The sequence below is a fragment of the Sinocyclocheilus grahami genome, unplaced genomic scaffold, assembly GCF_001515645.1.
Source record: "Sinocyclocheilus grahami isolate Dianchi unplaced genomic scaffold, SAMN03320097.WGS_v1.1 scaffold116.1, whole genome shotgun sequence".
NCBI lineage: Eukaryota > Metazoa > Chordata > Actinopteri > Cypriniformes > Cyprinidae > Sinocyclocheilus > Sinocyclocheilus grahami.
This window is the reverse complement of record NW_015505295.1, coordinates 2,313,551-2,334,330: the sequence shown is the minus strand read 5'-3', so window position 1 is coordinate 2,334,330 and position 20,780 is coordinate 2,313,551. Positions and strand designations below refer to the sequence as shown.

The following is a 20,780-nucleotide window of genomic DNA, read 5'->3' as shown; positions in this document are numbered from 1 at the left end:
AAATAAAGAAAATAGGCTACTAAAGAAAATAGATTTAATAAAGGAAATATATTAAATACAGAAAGGAATGAAAGACAAATAATACAGAATAAATTCAGGACAAAAAAATATTTATTTTTAAAAAGTTATTTATTTTTATTTATTACTTTTAAGTTATGCATGTATGTCAGATTTTTATTTTTGCAGATGTGTACTCCCATAATTGTTTATTTAATTTTTTTTAATAAAATTAAATTATTTATAACGCTACTGATATGACTCATGTAAGTGTATATGATGAGGTTTTCAAATGTACAAGATACTGGGTGGACCTTGATATTATAGACATTATGTCTATGCTTGATATAAGATAATATTATACTGTGCCTCATACTTCTCGGTAGGTGGCAGTGAGTGGCTCTTAGACTCGGTCTGTCATCTACCGTTAACACCGCGAAGGAGACGCAGATTATTGTCCTATGAAATGAGAGCATGACCAGCAAACACAGGCACGAGCACCACCCCTATGATTATACAGTTCTTTATCATTTCTTTTTACATAATCTCTGACATGATCGAAGGTCTGCCGTCCGATAACAATGCTGATCTAAGCTTTTGACAAGCCGCTTGTTCTGGCCATTTGTTGTGCCAACGCTTAGTGGATACGTCCAGATCAGTGATGAGGTACGTGTGTGAATGTTTGTGTGTTGGTAGCTCATGTCAACACGCCTTGGTGTCGAAATCTCCGCTTGACCAGCTTAGGAGTGTGGAAAATTAAAGCTCTGCTTTATCAAACATGCGTTTGTTGGTAGATGGCTTTAATGCAAGGGGTCTGTCAGTCATAGACCGGTACTGATGAACTGAACTGATGATGCTGATTAGCTGTCGACACATCCTTAAAAAACTACAGGTAGAGGTTCAAAGCGAATGTTAAACGATCAGCCCAGTTTTATTCTTAGAGAATTGTTGCAAATGCTTCATGAGAAATTTAGCTAACAGAGAGAAACCGCTGAAAACAAATGAGCAAGTCACAGAACTAGTATGCAGCGTTTATCTTCATGCATTGTGATGGATTACATGAAACTCAATCTTTTGTGTCTGTTAGAATATTATTAAGTAACTGTTTTCTTTTTGAAACCGTTAAGTAATCTGTAAACAACGTGTGTAATGTGTTTTATGTGTTTAGCTTGTCACCATGTTGACTTTTTGTGTATTGTTAAAGTAGTTCACTCAAAGAGAAGATTATGTCATCGTTTACTCACGCTCATGCTGTTGCAAACCCGCATGACTTTCTTTCTTTTGAAGAACACAAAAGGAGATGTTGTGCAGCATGTTAGCCATGTCACAATTCACTTTTGTTAAATATGCAGTGGGTCACACTTAAAAGGGTCATATGATGCGATTTCAAGTTTTCCTTTCTCTTTGGAGTGTTACAAGCGGTTCGTGAATAGATAAGATCACTTAAGTTGCAAAGACTGAAGTCTCAAACCCAAAGAGATATTCTTTATAAAAGTTAAGACTCGTCCACACCCTCCTAAATCGCCTCGTTCTAACACGCCCCCACATGTCTACCTCACTGTGTGGGAAGATTTGCATAACGCCGCCCAAATGTTCATGCAAAGAAAGAAGGCGTAACTTTGATTCTCGCTGTAGTATTGTTGCTGCCGCCGCCATGTCGAGAAGACTCTGTGTGTTTCGTTGTGAAAGCGAAACTACTTTGTTTGATCTTCCAAAAGAGGACACGACTAGAAATCTGTGGTTAAGTTGTATTTACAACACTGTTCCAGAACAGCTCAAACCAAGTATTCAGATGTGTGCAGCGCATTTTATGGAGGACGAGGACTGTTTCCTGATCCTGGTAGAGTAGACTACAATGGCGATGTTCCAGTGAATTCAGTTCCCCTGTTTCCCCTTCGGTGCGCATGCTGACCCTATACAGTCTATGATGCTGACAAATAATGCTGACTCACAGACTGTAAGTACGTTTTCATATTTAAAGGATTTGCCACTGATGATTCAAACGTGAGTTTGAGCAGTGTAGAATAGCGCTTGTTGTTTGTCGTTTCTCCGATCACAAATGCAGACATGGTTTTATGTTTACGCGGCGCGATGCAACGCAATGTGTAAAAAGACGGTATTAGTCATTATAATCCATAATTATATCTCCACTGGATGCAGCAAATGCCTCGTTTATAATGGGTTTTAATGTTTTTGTCTCGTCGCTCCGGGACACAGCCTCACAGTATGGTAAGGGGCGTAACATTTCCGTCACACGCTTGAGGTATTCGGCCAATCACAACGCACTGGATAGCTGGCCAATCACAGCACACCTCGCTTTTCAGACCGATGAGCTTCGTAAAAATCGACGCGTTTCATAAAGGCGGGGCATAGAGGAGAAACAATAATGTACAGTATGTGGAAAATAATGTGTTTTTTTAACCTAAAACTGCATAAACACCTTTCATTACACCAAATACACAAAAAAATGTTTTTTTTAGCAACATCATATGACCCCTTTAACTACTGTCTACTAACATTATATTCATGCTACTGGACTATGGATTTGATATGTATCTACATGTTGTTCTGGAAAATCCCCACAAGTCTGAGGTATGGATTGCTTTTAGGAGTTAGGATAGGGTTAAGATTAAGGGTTACAGTTTTGGGATTACGGTTAGGGGTAACGTTAAGTGTAACTACAAATGTTAATTTAATGAGAGTCCTTTAAATGTAATAACCATGAACCAACGTGTATGTATATTATAAGTATATACACAGTAGTTAAAGCCACCTGATATAAAGCGTAACCGTGCAATGAAGGGGAATATTATCTGAGACTGTCAGTCCTTTACATTTCTTATTTTGTCTTCCAAAAATAATAGTAAAGGTTTGGTACTGTAACTTTAAATGTCAGGTTACTGTATGCTGTTCTTGTCTGCCATGGCAATTAATCAACCTGGAGTTTCAGACATTGTTAAAAGTGAAAACGGCAGTTGAGGATCATCTTTTAACACAAAGCCTGCATTGTTTGAAAGTAGCCCACTGCCTGTAAAATAAATGCAAATGGAGTTTTTCCATTAATGGACACACAGTATGTTTAATGATTGAGCTCTAGTGTGGGGGAAGCTTGTGGAACAGAAACGTTTCCCTCTCTTTGTGTGCCTGCCAAGTGCTGCTCTTAATTCATCTGTTCTGAGGCGTCCCACCTGAAAATGAGCCGTTCGACCACAAGTCCAAAGTGCGTTTATAATGATCCTTCTGAGTTCTAAAATGTGGTTTGTTTCTGATGTAACTCCACAGACATTTTTGTTGAATGCGAGTGAGATGTGAAATGACGTGGAAAAGAACAACAGAGCAGACAGAATGACCTAAAAAACCGGGTCGAACGCCCAGCTCCCACTCACTCATGCCCGATCAGTGCACCTGCTGCCGCCCTCTACTCTCCCACAACCCTCTCAAGCAGATTTATTAGAGCATGACATGATGCATACTGGATTATTTTGCTGATGAAACGTTATATATCCCTTAGGTCATGTAACCTTTTGAAAAGGTTTCTTTTTTTAGTGTACTCATACTATTTTTTTTTTTATCAAAAAGAGGCACAGCCGTTTTATCTGATGTAAATGTTTAGAAAAATAGGGTAACGATAAGATCAGATAAGGACACGTGCAAGATTGTTATTTGCACAATGTGGTCATATGCAAATAAGCATTTTGTGAAGCAGGCTGGTTTTGTTACGTTAGGGATTTCCATAAGATAGTAATGCGAGTTGGATAGTAGCTTGTTTATTTTTCGCACAGTTGCTGCGTATGAGTTATATATTCAAATCTGAACTGTATAATTATTTATGGTTTAATATGTTACAAAGCAGAGCACAGAGCACGTTTGTGTTGCTTTTCCACTGTTTTTATATGTCAACTTATGCTAGATGGACTTGTTTGACCATTGCAATCATGCTTGGCATCTTTCGCAGTGTCTCGCACATGACACAGCTTTCTAAAAACTCAAAAGTTATATTTTAAAAAAATGCTCCTCAAGACTTTCATACGATCCTAAGTCTCGTTGCACTGTTTCAATGGCCCCAATTAAGCCATCTGTTGGTTGATTTCACAGAAATGTGTAAACACGTCGGCAAACCCAACAGTCGATTTCATTGATCAACTGTGTCACCTGTCAAGAAATATTCAGACTATATGCACAGTTGCTGCGTATGAGTTATATATTCAAATCTGAACTGTATAATTATTTACGGTTTAATATGTTACAAAGCAGAGCACAGAGCACGTTTGTGTTGCTTTTCCACTGTTTTTCTATGTCAACTTATGCTAGATGGACTTGTTTGACCATTGCAATCATGCTTGGCATCTTTCGCAGTGTCTCGCACATGACACAGCTTTCTAAAAACTCAAAAGTTATATTTAAAAAAAATGCTCCTCAAGACTTTCATACGATCCTAAGTCTCGTTGCACTGTTTCAATGGCCCCAATTAAGCCATCTGTTGGTTGATTTCACAGAAATGTGTAAACACGTCGGCAAACCCAACAGTCGATTTCATTGATCAACTGTGTCACCTGTCAAGAAATATTCAGACTATAGATTAGGTTCAGAGTCCAGAAAGATTATTGATGGATCTGATCTGTCTTATTTTTATGCAAGATATTTAGCATTTCCATTTGAAAATGCTTGTGGTAATTTTGCACTTCAGATTTAAGCCTAACACTATTTTTGAGTCAAGCTTTGAGGTGAAGGTAATGGACTAGTGATGGGCATAGAGATTGTATATCACATTAGGAGCAAAACCTGATTTTCTGGTGTCAAATTTTTAAATAGAGATTGCAATATGGTGCTGTTGATTTTCCACATTGATTTTACATTTCATGATGTAACACAGTGAATAACAGATTCCAGACAATGTGATCGTGTTGATGTGTTTACAGGACTTGCGGTATGCGGCTTATCCACTCTCATGCTGGCTGAGTGCTGAAAACTTAATGTGGGTCGCTCTGCGACTCCCACTACAGCTCCTGCCATGGGGAATACCGCCACCAAGTTTCGTAAAGGACTTATCAGTGGAGACGAATTCCTGGCTTGCCAGCTTTATGAGAGCAACCCCCAATTTAAAGAGGCTCTGGAGCCCAACGCATCTTATGGGGAGCCCTATCAACACAACACACCCCTGCATTACGCCTCACGCCATGCCATGACACGCCTCATCAGGTAGGAACCTGTGAATGATGCACCGAAATACAGGCGTTAGCCTCTACTGGCCGTGATGTGGTTGTTTACCTTACATTTCATTGCCAGAGTGAATTTGACACCATTTAAAGCAAAACAAAGAACTATTATAATCAAAATTGTTATGACTAGTTATTAAATTATAATTTGTAAGGTACTAGTAGACATTACACAATGGTTCAAAAGTTTGTATCAGTAGTATTTTGTTTTAAGGAAATTAATCATTTAATTCAGCAAGGATAATAAATCGATTAAAAATGGCAGTAAAAATATAACCGTTTTGCTGACTTTTTTCAAAAACATAAATAAAACTTACTGACCCCAAACTTTTTAACAGTACTGTATGTGTCATGGCAAAACATATGAGCACATTTAATTTTAATATGTATCCTAACAATGAAAGGTAAGATTGTTAGACTTTTATTGATGTAATGGGAAGACCCAAACAGCACAGCAACATTTGTAGAGGTTTGTTGCTTCAGGGAGAACAAAAAAACACTGAATAACCTTCCCATGTTGGCCCCTAACAGACAGGACCTAAAGCAAATATGCATGGAATGGGAAGCTTATGGGGAGCCCGAGGTGTTTTTGTGCGATGCAAGGTTATTTTTGCATGGTTGTTGAATTCCATTGCTTGGTATTTGAGTCAAGACCGCTTGCAGCCATAAAGCCAACTCTGACTTAGTGTAGTAAATGCACCCCTCTGAGAAAATGGTTGGTAATTACCAGCTAGGACAGCTAGCTACTGAGGACTGTTTGTCCCTCCTCTTTCCTTTTCTCGTTCCTCTTTTCATTTTACAGCATGTTGGAGCACACTGCTAGCAACCTTACTGACTTCACAGCCTGATTGCTTCTCATTCTGATACATCAAGTTTATTGTAAAAGGCAGAATATAAGTTGATCTGTATAGTTTGTCATATCTTTACCTTTGACCATGATTTCTAGCCCACATTGCAGCTTATTCTGGTGTAATGGACAGAAAAAGAGCATCTGATTGACATTTAAAAGTGACCTACTTGTAAAGTGTTCTACTGTTCCGTTTATATGCAGATTTACAGACCATACCACACAAAAAAATCTTTTACTGAAGTTTGTACTGCACAGAGGGTTGTTTCCAGGCAGACTTGACCTCGAAGTTGCTTAAAACCAGCCAGTCAAATTAAAGCTTGCAAGGTCAAAAATTCTGTTCTACATGTGTCCTAGTTGAAAACAAATATGTTGACAAAACTACAAACATCCTAGCTAGAACCACCACCCAAACTGTAACGGCCAGTTTGAAGTGGTTATGTATTTAAAAGTTAATACCAGAGTTCTGTATTTTGTAACTGGACTTCTGATTCACTTTGAGGCTGCTACTGATTCTTGGAAAAACAGCCTGCCAGTCTAGACTACACCCAGAATTTTTGAGGCCAAATGCCACATACTCTGGCATCTGGCCTTAAGTATGTGTACCCTTTGTGTGGTCTTGTTTTTATAATGATCACACTTTAATTAGCTAGCATACAGCAGAACAAAGCACAAGATGTCTTTCACCTGTTTGTCTAGACATTATCCTTGGATGTTGGTGTCATTCCACCTCAAATGCTTGGCTTTGCATTTCATGATGTCGTTACAGCATTATTGCACTAAAGTTCTATTGTTATGTCTCGGTAGATTTAACAGTCGCGTAGTTAACAGGTGTCCATGTCAATTTCATGGTAGTTCAACCAGTCTTTCTGGCCTCCCAGGTGCAGTTTCAGTTGGAGAGCAGGGTTAGGGGAATGCTGGGAATTAGAGCTGTTGTTTTCAGTTGCATCAACTAATAAACTTGCCAGATTCACATCACAGACTTCCCAGAACAGCTCGCTGAGTCATTTCCACTCAAAGGCATTAAAGCCTGCTGAATGCAATCACTAAATCCACTCTTAAAGCTTACAAGGTTGTACATTCCTCTGAGGCCATTCTATGGTGTATTTGAAACCTGTTATCAATTACTTTTAAGCTCCCGCAATTAATCGCCTGAAATTATATTAGTCTTCCTAATTACCTCCAGGCAGGGAGACACTGAGGGCTCCAGCTGTATTGAATAGTGTCATCATGACATTTTCATTGTTAATATTGTTATGAAATTTTGAGATGGTAGATGCCGCCACTAGCTCTCCTTTATTGCTTGAAGCAATATCTTTGAGAAGAAGACGAAGGTCGTCTTTATATACTGCCTGTGGTGTTTTATAGATGCTTATAAAATCAATATATAAGACATTTCTGGTCTTGGATGCTGATTGGGCAATAAAGCATGGCGTAATCCACGAAGTGTTAACAGTTATGGTGCAAAACTCCTATTCATTGCTTGGCACCCTTAAAGGGGTCCTATTATGCTCTTTTACAAAGTCTTGATTTTGTTTTGGGGGTGTGTTAGAACAGGCTCTCATACTAGGTTGTTCGAAAAACACATTATTTTTCACATATTTTACATTATTACAACACCTCTCTCCCCAGTCTGGCATGAACGGCTCGAATAGTTCCTGTATCAAATGAAAGCCCGCCTTCTGAAATACGAAATGTGCTGTGATTGGTTAGCTGGGCCAGTGTGTGCTGTGATTGGTTAGCTGGGCCAGTGTGTGTTGTGATTGGCAGCACTCGTCGCCTGGTCGGGAAATATCATGCCCATTACCATAGCACCTGCGAGCTTCAGTGTAAATATTGTCAAAATCAAATCAATTTGAGTGCGATTTAAACCCGAATGATTGTAACCATCTAAGTTCGTCTGCCTTGGGAAAGCTAGCGTGTCTCCGACATAGTGATAACACTCGTTACCTTCTCTAGTGCAGCTCCACCAGGTCTCGTCCCATACGTCGATATTTGTGATATCACAAATCCCGGAAAATATGAGTTGTAGTCCAAACGAGTCATTTGTTGTAGTTTTTGAAAAGTGATTTCTGTTAAATAAAATATCTCCTTTTGAAGTGCACTTTGAGCTTTGTAACTTTGCAGATCTTTTTTATGCTCAAACAGCAACATTACACACTAACTAAAGTTGAAAAAGTGAAAAAGCATAATAGGACCCCTTTAAGACTCTGAGCATGTAAAATCAACCAGTGTTGATAACAGGATGTCATTCTATTCAAATCATTGTTCAACGCAGAAATAAGCTATTTCCTGTGAATGTACTTCTGATTCCTTTGCTATTATAGGTAAATAAATAGAAGAATAACAGTGCAAGTAAACAGTAAAAAATTTGTTTTTGTTTTTCATCCGTATTTTTGCTACAATCCAGTGTGTTTATGATTATAAATTAAAAAAAAAAGAATACATAGTTATAATAATAAATTTAAATAGTATGATGACAAATACCTGTTTGCAATATCAAGCCACATATTGGACAGTTTTTGTACAGCTAAAATAACTGGACGCCTCACACATTCAAGTTACAATTGTATGTGCTTGCCTTACTTAGTTTTTCAGGCCTTAAAAAGTCATGAGATCTAATAAAATCTTAATCCCTGAAATGGTCTATAGTTCATATACATTTTTCTAATTATGTTCATCTAATTTCAGGAGATACTACTTTTGTGTAGCTTGTATAAGCTATAGTGATGCCTGATTTTTAAATAATTTGTTCTTTTTAGTCTATTGTTTTCAGTGAACAAGATGAAGCTGTATACAGATCAGTCTAAATGATTCAGGTTCAAGTCTGAATCAAAATGATTTGCACAAAATGGATATGTACAAAAACTACACTGTTAAGCTACAGGTTTTTTTTTTTTTTTTGCATTTGCTGTTTGTGTTTTGCTGTTGTAATTTGTATTCTTAAATGTAGGGATGCACCGATATGAAAATTTTGGCCGATACCGATAACCGATTACTCTTTATTTTTGAAAGCCGATAACCGATATGTTGGCCGATAAATCTATATCCAAATTGTTATATACTTTTTGAGAGCCTGATTACAAAAAAGGTTTCATCATTAAAAGCCACATCCCAAACACTTCAACATAAGCAGCCTAGTTTGAACGGTGTACGTTTTAAAAATATTTTTACTCTCCCATTACCAAATGTAGTCATAAAAATGTCTTACAAATAAATAAAATAATGCAAACAAGTCACTGGACATCATTACACGTGTAAAGAATCAAAATGAATGCGCCATAGATCAATAAAACGGAATAGCCTCTGCACGGACAATAATTAAATGATTTTAATTACTAAACCATATTGTTGATGAAAATAATAAGAGAAAAATACAAGTGGTTGTTGTTATTAATAATGTATCAATGATTTTGAAAAAGTAACAAATTAATACCACTGTTTTAAATAGCAGCCGTTGAGCTGCGCGTGCTGAAGCTGAAGAGCTGAATGAACATGGTAAACTGAAGCGTTTTGCTGGCAGCTTATTTAACTCAAGGAAATGCATCCTGAGATTAATATTAATACAACAAACATAGTATTACAACTTATATATGTACAAAATGACGCAGTTATTGCATGCTATAGTCAGAATGTGTGATCCTGTTGTGGATGCGCTCTTCCCATATCAACGCGCTGAAACACGGCAACTAAACCCATAGAATTCACAACGTTTTATTATAATAATTTTCTCATTAGAATGTTATATACACGACATTCCCAATCATAGTTATTAATGTTGTGCACTGCTGTTTGAGTTTATCACTGGTAAACTGAAGCGCTCTTTTAACTTAACCAAACGCATTCTATATGAGATAAATCAGATATACATCAAATAAACACAATATTACAACGTAAAAACTGCACAAAAGGCTGCAAACGAACAGCGCGCATCTGAAGTGTCTCTGAAGGAAATAATGCATTATTTATCGGCTTTAAGATATCGGCCAAATTTTCTTATCGGGCCGATACCGATAACAGAAAAAATGAGCATTTATCGGCCGATACCGATATGGTGGCCGATATATCGTGCATCCCTACTTAAATGTAATTCTGATTTACAGTCGGGTTCCTTTCCTGCAGGTCTTTCCTTTTCTCCAAAGATGGCAACCCAAACAAGTGCAACGTTCACAATGAGACTGCATTGCACCTACTGTGCATGGGCCCGCAGATCCTGCTGAGTGAGGGGGCGCTGCAGCCGCGGATCAGCCGCCCCCAGGAGGATGAACGGAAGCGGGCTGAGTGCCTCCAGATGATCCTGCAGTGGACCGGAGCCAAGCTGGACCAGGGCGAGTATGAGAGAGCCAATGTCAATGCCACAGACAACAAAAAGAGCACCTGCCTGCACTACGCGGCAGCGGCTGGCATGAAGAACTGTGTTGAGGTAACAAGATTGTTTTTTTGTTTTTTTTTCTTATGTAGTTCAGGCCTTGAGTATGTATTTTTTGTATTTTCAATTGATTTAATGCAAAGCCTCAGTTTAGATTCAGCTCTGTTAGACTGTTTAGTATGTGGCCAAACTCCATGACCATGCAAGATTACTTTTCTGGTTTCACTGTAGGACTCTAGGATTGACTACTCCGTGAAGCCACTAACTAAGGGTTAGTCTTGTGTTTTACAGTTGTTAGTGAAGAACAATGCAGATTTGTTTGTGGAGAACGAGGACAGGGAGACGCCGTGTGACTGTGCGGAGAAACAGCATCACAAGGAGCTGGCGCTCAGTCTGGAGTCTCAGATGGTTTTCTCTCAGGATGCTGGAGCTCAGGAGATAGAAGCAGAGTATGCCGCCCTTGACCGACGAGAGGTATGGCTGTGTTAAAAACAGTTTTCTGAATTTAGATGTTTTAGCATTTATTTTTGATACATTAGTAAGTTTAGGATCAATAAAATTATTTATATATATATAAATAACTTACAATGTATAAACAACATACAGTGCCTCTGTGCCATTTGAAATTTTCTTCTAAAATGAGCATTTTTATCAGACTCCTATGTGTAGGTTCAGTCATTTCAAATTATGAGAAATGCAAATTTTATAAGAAAATTTCAGATGGCACTTACAGGCCTTTGCATCTAAACTCTTCTTCTTTTTTTTTTTTTGAAAGAAAGAAATTAACTTTTTTTATTCAGCAGGGATGCATTAAATTGCTCCAAAGGGACAGGAAATACATTTATAATGTTACAAAAGATTTTCATTTCATTACTGAAAAAAGGTGTATTACAGTTAGGGGTGTGCGATATTGACAAAATTATATCTCGATATTTTCTGAGATTTTATCGATAACGATAATTAGACGATATTTTGCTGAGTGTGTTATTGTGCTGGTACCTTAAGGACTGCCGAAGACAGCTGACTCCTAATGTTTTTAATATTCTTCATATTCTGTGTGGTGGTCAGTTCATACTGATAGAAATTAATCTTTTCCAATAAGTTTAAACTGATTTTTGCATTTTATGGGCATTTTTATGCTCCAAAGGGACAGGAAATACATTTATAATGTTACAAAAGATTTTCATTTCATATAAATGTTCTTTTGAACTTTCTTTTCATCAAAGATTACTGAAAAAAGGTGTATTACAGTTAGGGGTGTGCGATATTGACAAAATTATATCTCGATATTTTCTGAGATTTTATCGATAACGATAATTAGACGATATTTTGCTGAGTGTGTTATTGTGCTGGTACCTTAAGGACTGCCGAAGACAGCTGACTCCTAATGTTTTTAATATTCTTCATATTCTGTGTGGTGGTCAGTTCATACTGATAGAAATTAATCTTTTTCAATAAGTTTAAACTGATTTTTGCATTTTATGGGCATTTTTATCTTTATAAAGCCATTTTTTCTAAAAGTGTCCATTTATCTTTTGAGTCAAATTCTTACATTTATTCAGGGAATTAGAATAATAAGACATTTGGGCTGTTACCAAGCAAATTAAATCAACACAGAAGCTGCATCTGAAGTGGCATTTAGATGTATTTACACACATGTATTTTGTTTAATGCAAGACATGAATGCATTTAACCTGCAATTACAAATGCATAAATAATGTTTTGATATATTAAACATAAAACGTTGAATACTGATATTTGAAATTATTTAAAAAATGAAAAAAAGAAAAGAAAAAGCCGAAATTTGAAATTAATAATAATAATTGATAATGTCAAATCGCACATCGTTAAAACAACAATTACGATATTACCGCAGACGATATATATCGCACACCCCTAATTACAGTTTCCATTTTATATACATATAAACAGTACCATTCGTGTGACCCTGGACCACAAAACCAGTCATAAGGGTCAATATTTTCCGAAATTGAGATTTATACATCATCTGAAAGCTGAATAAATAAGCTTTCCATTGATGTATGGTTTGTTCGGATCGGACAATATTTGGCCGAGATACAACTTTTTGAAAATCTGGAATCTGAGGGTGCAAAAAAAAAATCAAAATATTGAGAAAATCGCCTTTAAAGTTGTGCAAATGAAAAAAAATAATGTTTTAATATATTTACAGTAGGAAATTTACAAACTATCTTCATGGAACATGATATTTACTTTATATCCTAATGATTTTTGGCATAAAAGAAAAATCAATAATTTTGACCCATACAATGTATTTATTGTTGGCTATTGCTACAAATATACCCCAACGACTTAAGACTGGTTTTGGTGTGTGTGTGTATATATAAATATATACTGTATTTAAAATATTTTCATATATAAATAATATATCTTCCTGTGCAAGGTTGTCTCAAGAAATAGTGATTTATGCAGTTATTTGCAATTTATGTAATAGCATATCTTGTAATTAACTTAAATGTTTTATTCCATTTGTTAAATTTGTTAAACAATTTATAGCCCAAAATATAATATAGGCAGAAGTTTGCAGACCTACAAACGGAGAAACTAACGTTGACTGTGCGTGTGAGAGTACAGCGTTATTTCATTAGTCATAGCTGTGTGCTGAGGAAGTGAGCTCAAGATAAATCATAACTTGGTAATGTACTGTCAAAGGATAGGGCACCAGTTGAAAGAGGATAGACCCAACTGCCAGCAGCAGACTCATGATTGCTTCGTTTTGCTGCTCCAGACAGGCTGAGCAATATAGAAGTTTAAAAGGAAAAGCTTTATTAGTTCTCTTTGCATCACTTCTCCTCTTACACGCTCTTTCCTTTACACTTTTCATCTTTATCCCTCTTTCTCCCAAACTTGACATTCTCTTCTTTTTCTCTCCAGCCATATGAGGGATTGAAACTGCAAGACCTGCGTCGGTTGAAAGACATGTTGATAGTGGAGACGGCGGATATGCTGCAGGCTCCTCTCTTCACGGCTGAGGCCCTGCTGCGAGCTCACGGTATGAATTTACTGCAGCAAACAATTCCACTCAGCCAATGATATTACTGGATTTATACGTATGCTATATATATAAATATTTTTTTACAATAATTGGCATCACAAGTGAATCCCGAGGTAGTTGGGAAAAATCTTTTAGATTTTGTGAACACAAATAAAAAGCCTCTATATGTATAAATATCATCTGATCCCTCTACCATAGTTTTGCTGCAGTACGTATTTGTAAAACATTAGCGATGAAAAGGTAATATATAGCAGAGGGCTGTCATTGTGCCAGCTGATCCATTTGATCAATTAAAGAAATATGCCATATTTGGCCAATATCCAAGACCCTTCATTCTTCAAGATATTACAAGCAAAAGGGTTTGGCTCATCTTCATTATTGTGCAAACCAGAACATTCCATGCTTAATCTTTACTGAAGTATTTGGCACCAATTTCACATTTAACATTCAGAGATGGAAGGTGGATTCAGTATTTTTTGAAAAGTAAAATGGCAAAATGTGGAATTCTCTTGGAATATTATATAGATGGCAACTGTTTCATGCCCTAAACAGGCAATATGTGACCAGGTTCCAGCTCCAAGCAACTTGTCTGTACACACTTTTTTGGTAATGTTGAGAAACACTGCGTTAGAGGAACATATTAATGTCTGTACGTTTAAATCTTCTTTTTGCTGAACAGACTGGGACAGGGAAAAACTTCTAGAAGACTGGATGTCTAATGCGGAGGACTGCTGCCAGCGCTCAGGTGTTCAGATGCCAACTCCCCCACCGAGTGGCTACAATGCTTGGGACACTCTGCCTTCTCCTAGAACCCCGAGAACAACTCGCTCCTCTGTCACCTCCCCTGATGAGATCAGCCTGTCTCCTACTGATGGCCTTGCCCTGGTTAGATTAATCACCATGCATGACGTTATGATCCACATTCTTTATTATTCATTCAATGCACAAAAACTGAAAAGAATATTGACAGTCTGTTCAATGTTTCTTATGCCCATGTAGTGTGGAATTTGCATGGGCAGCATATCTGTGTTTGAGGACCCTGTGGATATGTCGTGTGGGCACGAGTTCTGCAGGGCATGCTGGGAAGGGTAAGGAATGAATTATGAAGTTTTGTTTAATGCTCAAGATCAGATCATATCAGATATTTTCTTAATAATACATCCATTACAGGTAACTACTTACACTACCAAGTTTGGTGTCAGTAAGATTTTTTTTTTTAAATACATACATTATTAATTTGACAAGAATGCATTAAATGGATCAATAGTGACAGTAAAGAAATTTGTAACATTACAAAAGATTTCAAATAGAAATAAACATGGATGTTTTCAACTTTTTTTATTCACCAAAAAATCCTGAACAAAATATATTTCGGTTTCCACAAATTTTTTTGTAGCACAACTGTTTTCAGAAAAGTTTCTTGAGTGCAAAATCAGCATATTAGAATGATTTCTGGAGGACCATGTGACACTGAAGACTGGAGTCATGATGCTGAAAATTCAACATTGCTATCACCGGAATAAATTACATTTAAAATATTAAAATAGCATCTAGAAAAGTTGTTTGAGACGGCGGATATGCTGCAGGCTCCTCTCTTCACGGCTGAGGCCCTGCTGCGAGCTCACGGTATGAATTTACTGCAGCAAACAATTCCACTCAGCCAATGATATTACTGGATTTATACGTATGCTATATATAAATATTTTTTTACAATAATTGGCATCACAAGTGAATCCCGAGGTAGTTGGGAAAAATCTTTTAGATTTTGTGAACCCAAATAAAAAGCCTCTATATGTATAAATATCATCTGATCCCTCTACCATAGTTTTGCTGCAGTACGTATTTGTAAAACATTAGCGATGAAAAGGTAATATATAGCAGAGGGCTGTCATTGTGCCAGCTGATCCATTTGATCAATTAAAGAAATATGCCATATTTGGCCAATATCCAAGACCCTTCATTCTTCAAGATATTACAAGCAAAAGGGTTTGGCTCATCTTCATTATTGTGCAAACCAGAACATTCCATGCTTAATCTTTACTGAAGTATTTGGCACCAATTTCACATTTAACATTCAGAGATGGAAGGTGGATTCAGTATTTTTTGAAAAGTAAAATGGCAAAATGTGGAATTCTCTTGGAATATTATATAGATGGCAACTGTTTCATGCCCTAAACAGGCAATATGTGACCAGGTTCCAGCTCCAAGCAACTTGTCTGTACACACTTTTTTGGTAATGTTGAGAAACACTGCGTTAGAGGAACATATTAATGTCTGTACGTTTAAATCTTCTTTTTGCTGAACAGACTGGGACAGGGAAAAACTTCTAGAAGACTGGATGTCTAATGCGGAGGACTGCTGCCAGCGCTCAGGTGTTCAGATGCCAACTCCCCCACCGAGTGGCTACAATGCTTGGGACACTCTGCCTTCTCCTAGAACCCCGAGAACAACTCGCTCCTCTGTCACCTCCCCTGATGAGATCAGCCTGTCTCCTACTGATGGCCTTGCCCTGGTTAGATTAATCACCATGCATGACGTTATGATCCACATTCTTTATTATTCATTCAATGCACAAAAACTGAAAAGAATATTGACAGTCTGTTCAATGTTTCTTATGCCCATGTAGTGTGGAATTTGCATGGGCAGCATATCTGTGTTTGAGGACCCTGTGGATATGTCGTGTGGGCACGAGTTCTGCAGGGCATGCTGGGAAGGGTAAGGAATGAATTATGAAGTTTTGTTTAATGCTCAAGATCAGATCATATCAGATATTTTCTTAATAATACATCCATTACAGGTAACTACTTACACTACCAAGTTTGGTGTCAGTAAGATTTTTTTTTTTAAATACATACATTATTAATTTGACAAGAATGCATTAAATGGATCAATAGTGACAGTAAAGAAATTTGTAACATTACAAAAGATTTCAAATAGAAATAAACATGGATGTTTTCAACTTTTTTTATTCACCAAAAAATCCTGAACAAAATATATTTCGGTTTCCACAAATTTTTTTGTAGCACAACTGTTTTCAGAAAAGTTTCTTGAGTGCAAAATCAGCATATTAGAATGATTTCTGGAGGACCATGTGACACTGAAGACTGGAGTCATGATGCTGAAAATTCAACATTGCTATCACCGGAATAAATTACATTTAAAATATTAAAATAGCATCTAGAAAAGTTGTTTTCAATTATAACAATATTTAACAAATATTACTGTTTTTTTTTTATCAAATGAATGTGGCCTTGGTAAGCATAAGAGATTTCAAAAACATTCTAAAATATTTCAGACTCCAAACTGTTAAACGGTAGTGTATGTGCTGGAATAGTTTATAAATGGAATAGCTATAAACGTCAAATATATAGTTTTTATACTTATAATCATTGACTATTTCAGATATGTATTTGACCATTTCCTGTTTGTTTATGGCATTTGCAATGCTTCATGTGATGAGTAGTTCTTTCCCTCAAAGAAAACCCTTTTTGTTTTGCTTCAACGATGTTGTTTTTTGACATTTTTAAAATCCTGTGAATAAAATGAATAGGAAAATTCACCTCAGCTAAAAAAAAAAAAAAAATTATATTGCAGGTTGTTTATGATCCATGTATTCACAGTCTCTGAACACTGTTTGTCTGGATGTCAGGTTTTTGAATCTGAAGATCCAAGAAGGGGAAGCACATAACATATTTTGCCCTGCTTACGACTGCTTCCAGCTGGTTCCTGTGGAGGTCATTGAAAGTGTTGTCTCCAGAGAGATGGATAAGCGCTACCTGCAGTTTGACATTAAGGTACAATTGCAGCTCACAAAGCACCAGAAACCATTTAAAAGCTGCCATTTTATTTTTCTTATCATAGACTCTCTTGACGTTGGCTTTGAGTCAAAATGCTGACAGCATCCGGCTGTTGGTTGAGTTTATGCCAGTGTTTGTTTGAGCAAAAAAATAAGCTTTTGTAAACACAGATGCTCAGAAGTCAAATATTCGATTGTTGGGTAAATATCACGTCGATTTGATTTGGATGATTTACAGATTACAATTTTGGATATTGGGTCATTTACGTCATCCAAAACAAAGAGGAAGTTTAAACATTTCTTTTCCATCACCAGGCTTTTGTGGATAATAATCCTGCCATTCACTGGTGCCCCATAGCCAGATGTGAAAGAGCCGTACGACTGACTAGGCCAGGCCCTGGAGCTTCTGACCCTCGGAGCTTCCCCTTGCTCAAAGCCCCCGCTGTAGACTGTGGCAAAGGCCATCTCTTCTGCTGGTACGTTAACCAGCTGTTTCCTTTATTTACACTCTCAGAACAAAAGGTGCAAAGCTGTGTCTGGGGTAGTACCGTAAGGTACGAAAGCTAAAAAGTACATCTAAAAACCTCTAAACTATACATATTAGTACTCAAAAATAAAAACATATGTATATATAAAAATATATTTTTAAAGATCATTGTGAGTTTTTTTTAATGTTTTGACAGTATTTAATTATCAGTTGAGCACATTTCTTCTTTTTCCCTTGCATTACTATAATATGTCTTTGCATTTTTTTGAGTTTTGAAATTCTTATTATTCTTTGTGGTGATTTGATTCTCATTACTGTAATACAGTAATTTATTGCTGCAAAATGTGTATATATATATATATGTGTGTGTGTGTGTATTATATATTTTTAATAATTAGTGCTGGGGGTGTGGCTTGTGGGCGTGACTTCTTTTTTGTCTCTACATGCCTTATATATATATATATATATACAGTGGGTACGGAAAGTATTCAGACCCCCTTAAATTTTTCACTCTTTGTTATATTGCAGCCATTTGCTAAAATCATTTAAGTTAATTTTTTTTCCTCATTAATGTACACACAGCACCCCATATTGACAGAAAAACACAGAATTGTTGACATTTATGCAGATTTATTAAAAAAGATCTAAATACTTTAAAAGTAAATAAAAGCAATTAAACTTGTGCTTTTTTCCCCATTTCATTTTTTGTGCATTTATGGCAATGAGAGCTTGCGGGGCTGGTGGATACAAAAACCTTTAACAGCCCTAAAAAGGAATCTTTTTGTTAAAGTACTGTATTTTGTTTCTTTTGATTTTGATGGGATAATGTTTCTGAGAGATTTCATGAGATCACCATCTTAATGTTCATCCTGGAAAATGCCATCAAAGCACTGTTCATGTTTATCTCTCGGGTTTCTTCTCAGGGAGTGTCTTGGTGATGCTCATGAACCTTGTGACTGTGAGACATGGAAGATGTGGCTGCAGAAAGTGTCTGAAATGAAGCCTGAAGAATGTAGGAGCTCCAGACAATTCAGTCTGCACCTTTACTTAATATATGCACCTTCACCTATACCTTATTTAATGGATGTTCATGATATACTACTTGCTTTGCATTAATTGATGTCTAGTTCGAGTCGATCTTGTTCGGTTCATCAGCTGAACAGTTTACAGCATTTCACATCCCCCACACACACAACTACCAACGAACAAGGCCCAGTGCAATTAATAGATGCACGCACAATTATACATGTACTGCATACATTTTATACATGTATCTTACTAACCATAAACAAATACCTTTCAATTTGAGTCTCTGGAATTCAGGATTAAATGATTGTGCAGCGATTTGTACAAATACAGATGTTTGCGAATAAAAATGTTCTGTTCTGCGTTAATATATCATAAATTACTCATGCAAAAAGGGATCCGTGCATATGTGGATCAGGTGACATGCTTGCATTAATTGATGTCTAGCCGCACTTTTAGCCTTGCCCAATCCACACACACACAGCTCGTGCAGCTGAGCCACAGAAAATCAGCGACCACTAGATGGCACTAGCCCCAGTCACATGTGCGCATTCCATTGAGTACGGTTTCATGAATGTTACATTGTGTTTTCTTAGTTTCTTTTTGGTTTGGCTATTCTCCTCTACCTTAGAAATATAATAAAGATGTATTATTGAACTGTTCTAACTTAACTTGTCTTAAGACACAGAATAGCTTATATTAATTTTGCCAAACAAGAACTTTGTGACGGTTTTCTGTAATTCTACGGCACGTTGCCAGTTATTCCTTCCTTGTATTATTATTATTATTATTAAAAGGGCTATTATAGTTGCTCATTGAAGCCATTAGTAATCGCACGTTTATATTTAATTAAACTATTAAATTAACTTATACTAAACAAGCGTTTTATAGGCTATAGCCTATTCCTCGCTCAAGCGGAACGCATAAATTGCTAGAACATTTTATTTAGGCTACTTATTACTAAACCATTTTCTGAGTCATTGTCTGCAAAGATGAAGTTGACGATGCTGATGAACGATTTTATTCTCAATATTTTATTTCTACATTTAAATGTAGTTTAATCTCGCATTATAGGATAATGACTTTATTCTGGAGATGTTTTTTTTTTAAATTGTTTGGCCATATAGTCCTCTTTCTTACTCTCTCATTTGACACAAATCCAAATGTTTTTATATTCACAATGTTGGCTGTTTGAATTTGAATGCAACAGACTATTATTTATTAGGCCTATGTAAACCAGGCTTTGTACTTAACCCGCTTTCCAAAAAAAAATAAAAAAAAAATAAATATGGTCGTCTTCACATGAGCAAATATGTGCTTGGCCCGAGCTCAGGCTGAACGGCACGGATTGTACTAAAGGCTGTTTTAACTAACTAGTGTATCTAGATTCTATAGTGTATCTATATGTTTGGTTGACTATTTTATTCTGATAATGAACAGGCTGCAGCGTTTGCAATGCTGTAGGCCTATATGAAAGGTGCATTTCTCTCGTACTGTGGAGATGGCTAATCAGCATCGTCAACTTCATCTTTGCATAATAATAATAATAGCAGCCTACAAGAAAGGAATAACTGACAACGTGCCGTTGAATTACAGAAAGAAAGAAAAAATCTAGGTACCGTCACAAAGTTCTTGTTTGGCAAAATTAATATAAGCTATTCTGTGTCTTCAAAGTCAAAAGTCAAAGTCAAAGTCTGCTTTATTGTCAATTCTGCCACATGTACAGCACATACATACAGAGAATTTAAATTGTTTGTCTCATCTCTGTTGCTAATGAGACCCACTACAGTCGTGTCATCCGCAAGCTTAATAAAGAGGTTGGAGTTGTGTGATGTGTGCAGTCGTGTGTCAGCAGAGTGAAGAGGAGGGGGCTCAGCACACATCCTTGGGGGGCCCCAGTGTTCAGTGTGATGGTGCTGGATGTGTTACTGCCGACCCGTACTGCCTGAGGTCTCCCAGTCAGGAAGTCCAATAGCCAGTTGCACAGCGAAGTGTTGAGCCCCAGCTG

At 36.8% G+C, this 20,780-nt stretch overlaps 1 protein-coding gene across 1 annotated transcript in view; it reads left to right on the top strand.

The window, feature by feature from the left end:
* The first annotated feature begins 450 nt into the window (after nucleotides 1-450).
* Nucleotides 451-20,780, top strand: part of LOC107589494 (ankyrin repeat and IBR domain-containing protein 1-like) — a 42,331-nt gene continuing 22,001 nt past the window's right edge. The window contains exons 1-10 of the mRNA XM_016277942.1: nucleotides 451-663; nucleotides 4,917-5,196; nucleotides 10,183-10,483; nucleotides 10,721-10,903; nucleotides 13,343-13,460; nucleotides 14,143-14,348; nucleotides 14,463-14,551; nucleotides 17,113-17,257; nucleotides 17,575-17,735; nucleotides 18,670-18,832. Of these exons, the coding sequence (XP_016133428.1) occupies nucleotides 5,009-5,196; nucleotides 10,183-10,483; nucleotides 10,721-10,903; nucleotides 13,343-13,460; nucleotides 14,143-14,348; nucleotides 14,463-14,551; nucleotides 17,113-17,257; nucleotides 17,575-17,735; nucleotides 18,670-18,832 (1,554 nt within the window). The 5' untranslated portion in view covers nucleotides 451-663; nucleotides 4,917-5,008. The remainder of the gene's footprint in view (nucleotides 664-4,916; nucleotides 5,197-10,182; nucleotides 10,484-10,720; nucleotides 10,904-13,342; nucleotides 13,461-14,142; nucleotides 14,349-14,462; nucleotides 14,552-17,112; nucleotides 17,258-17,574; nucleotides 17,736-18,669; nucleotides 18,833-20,780) is intronic.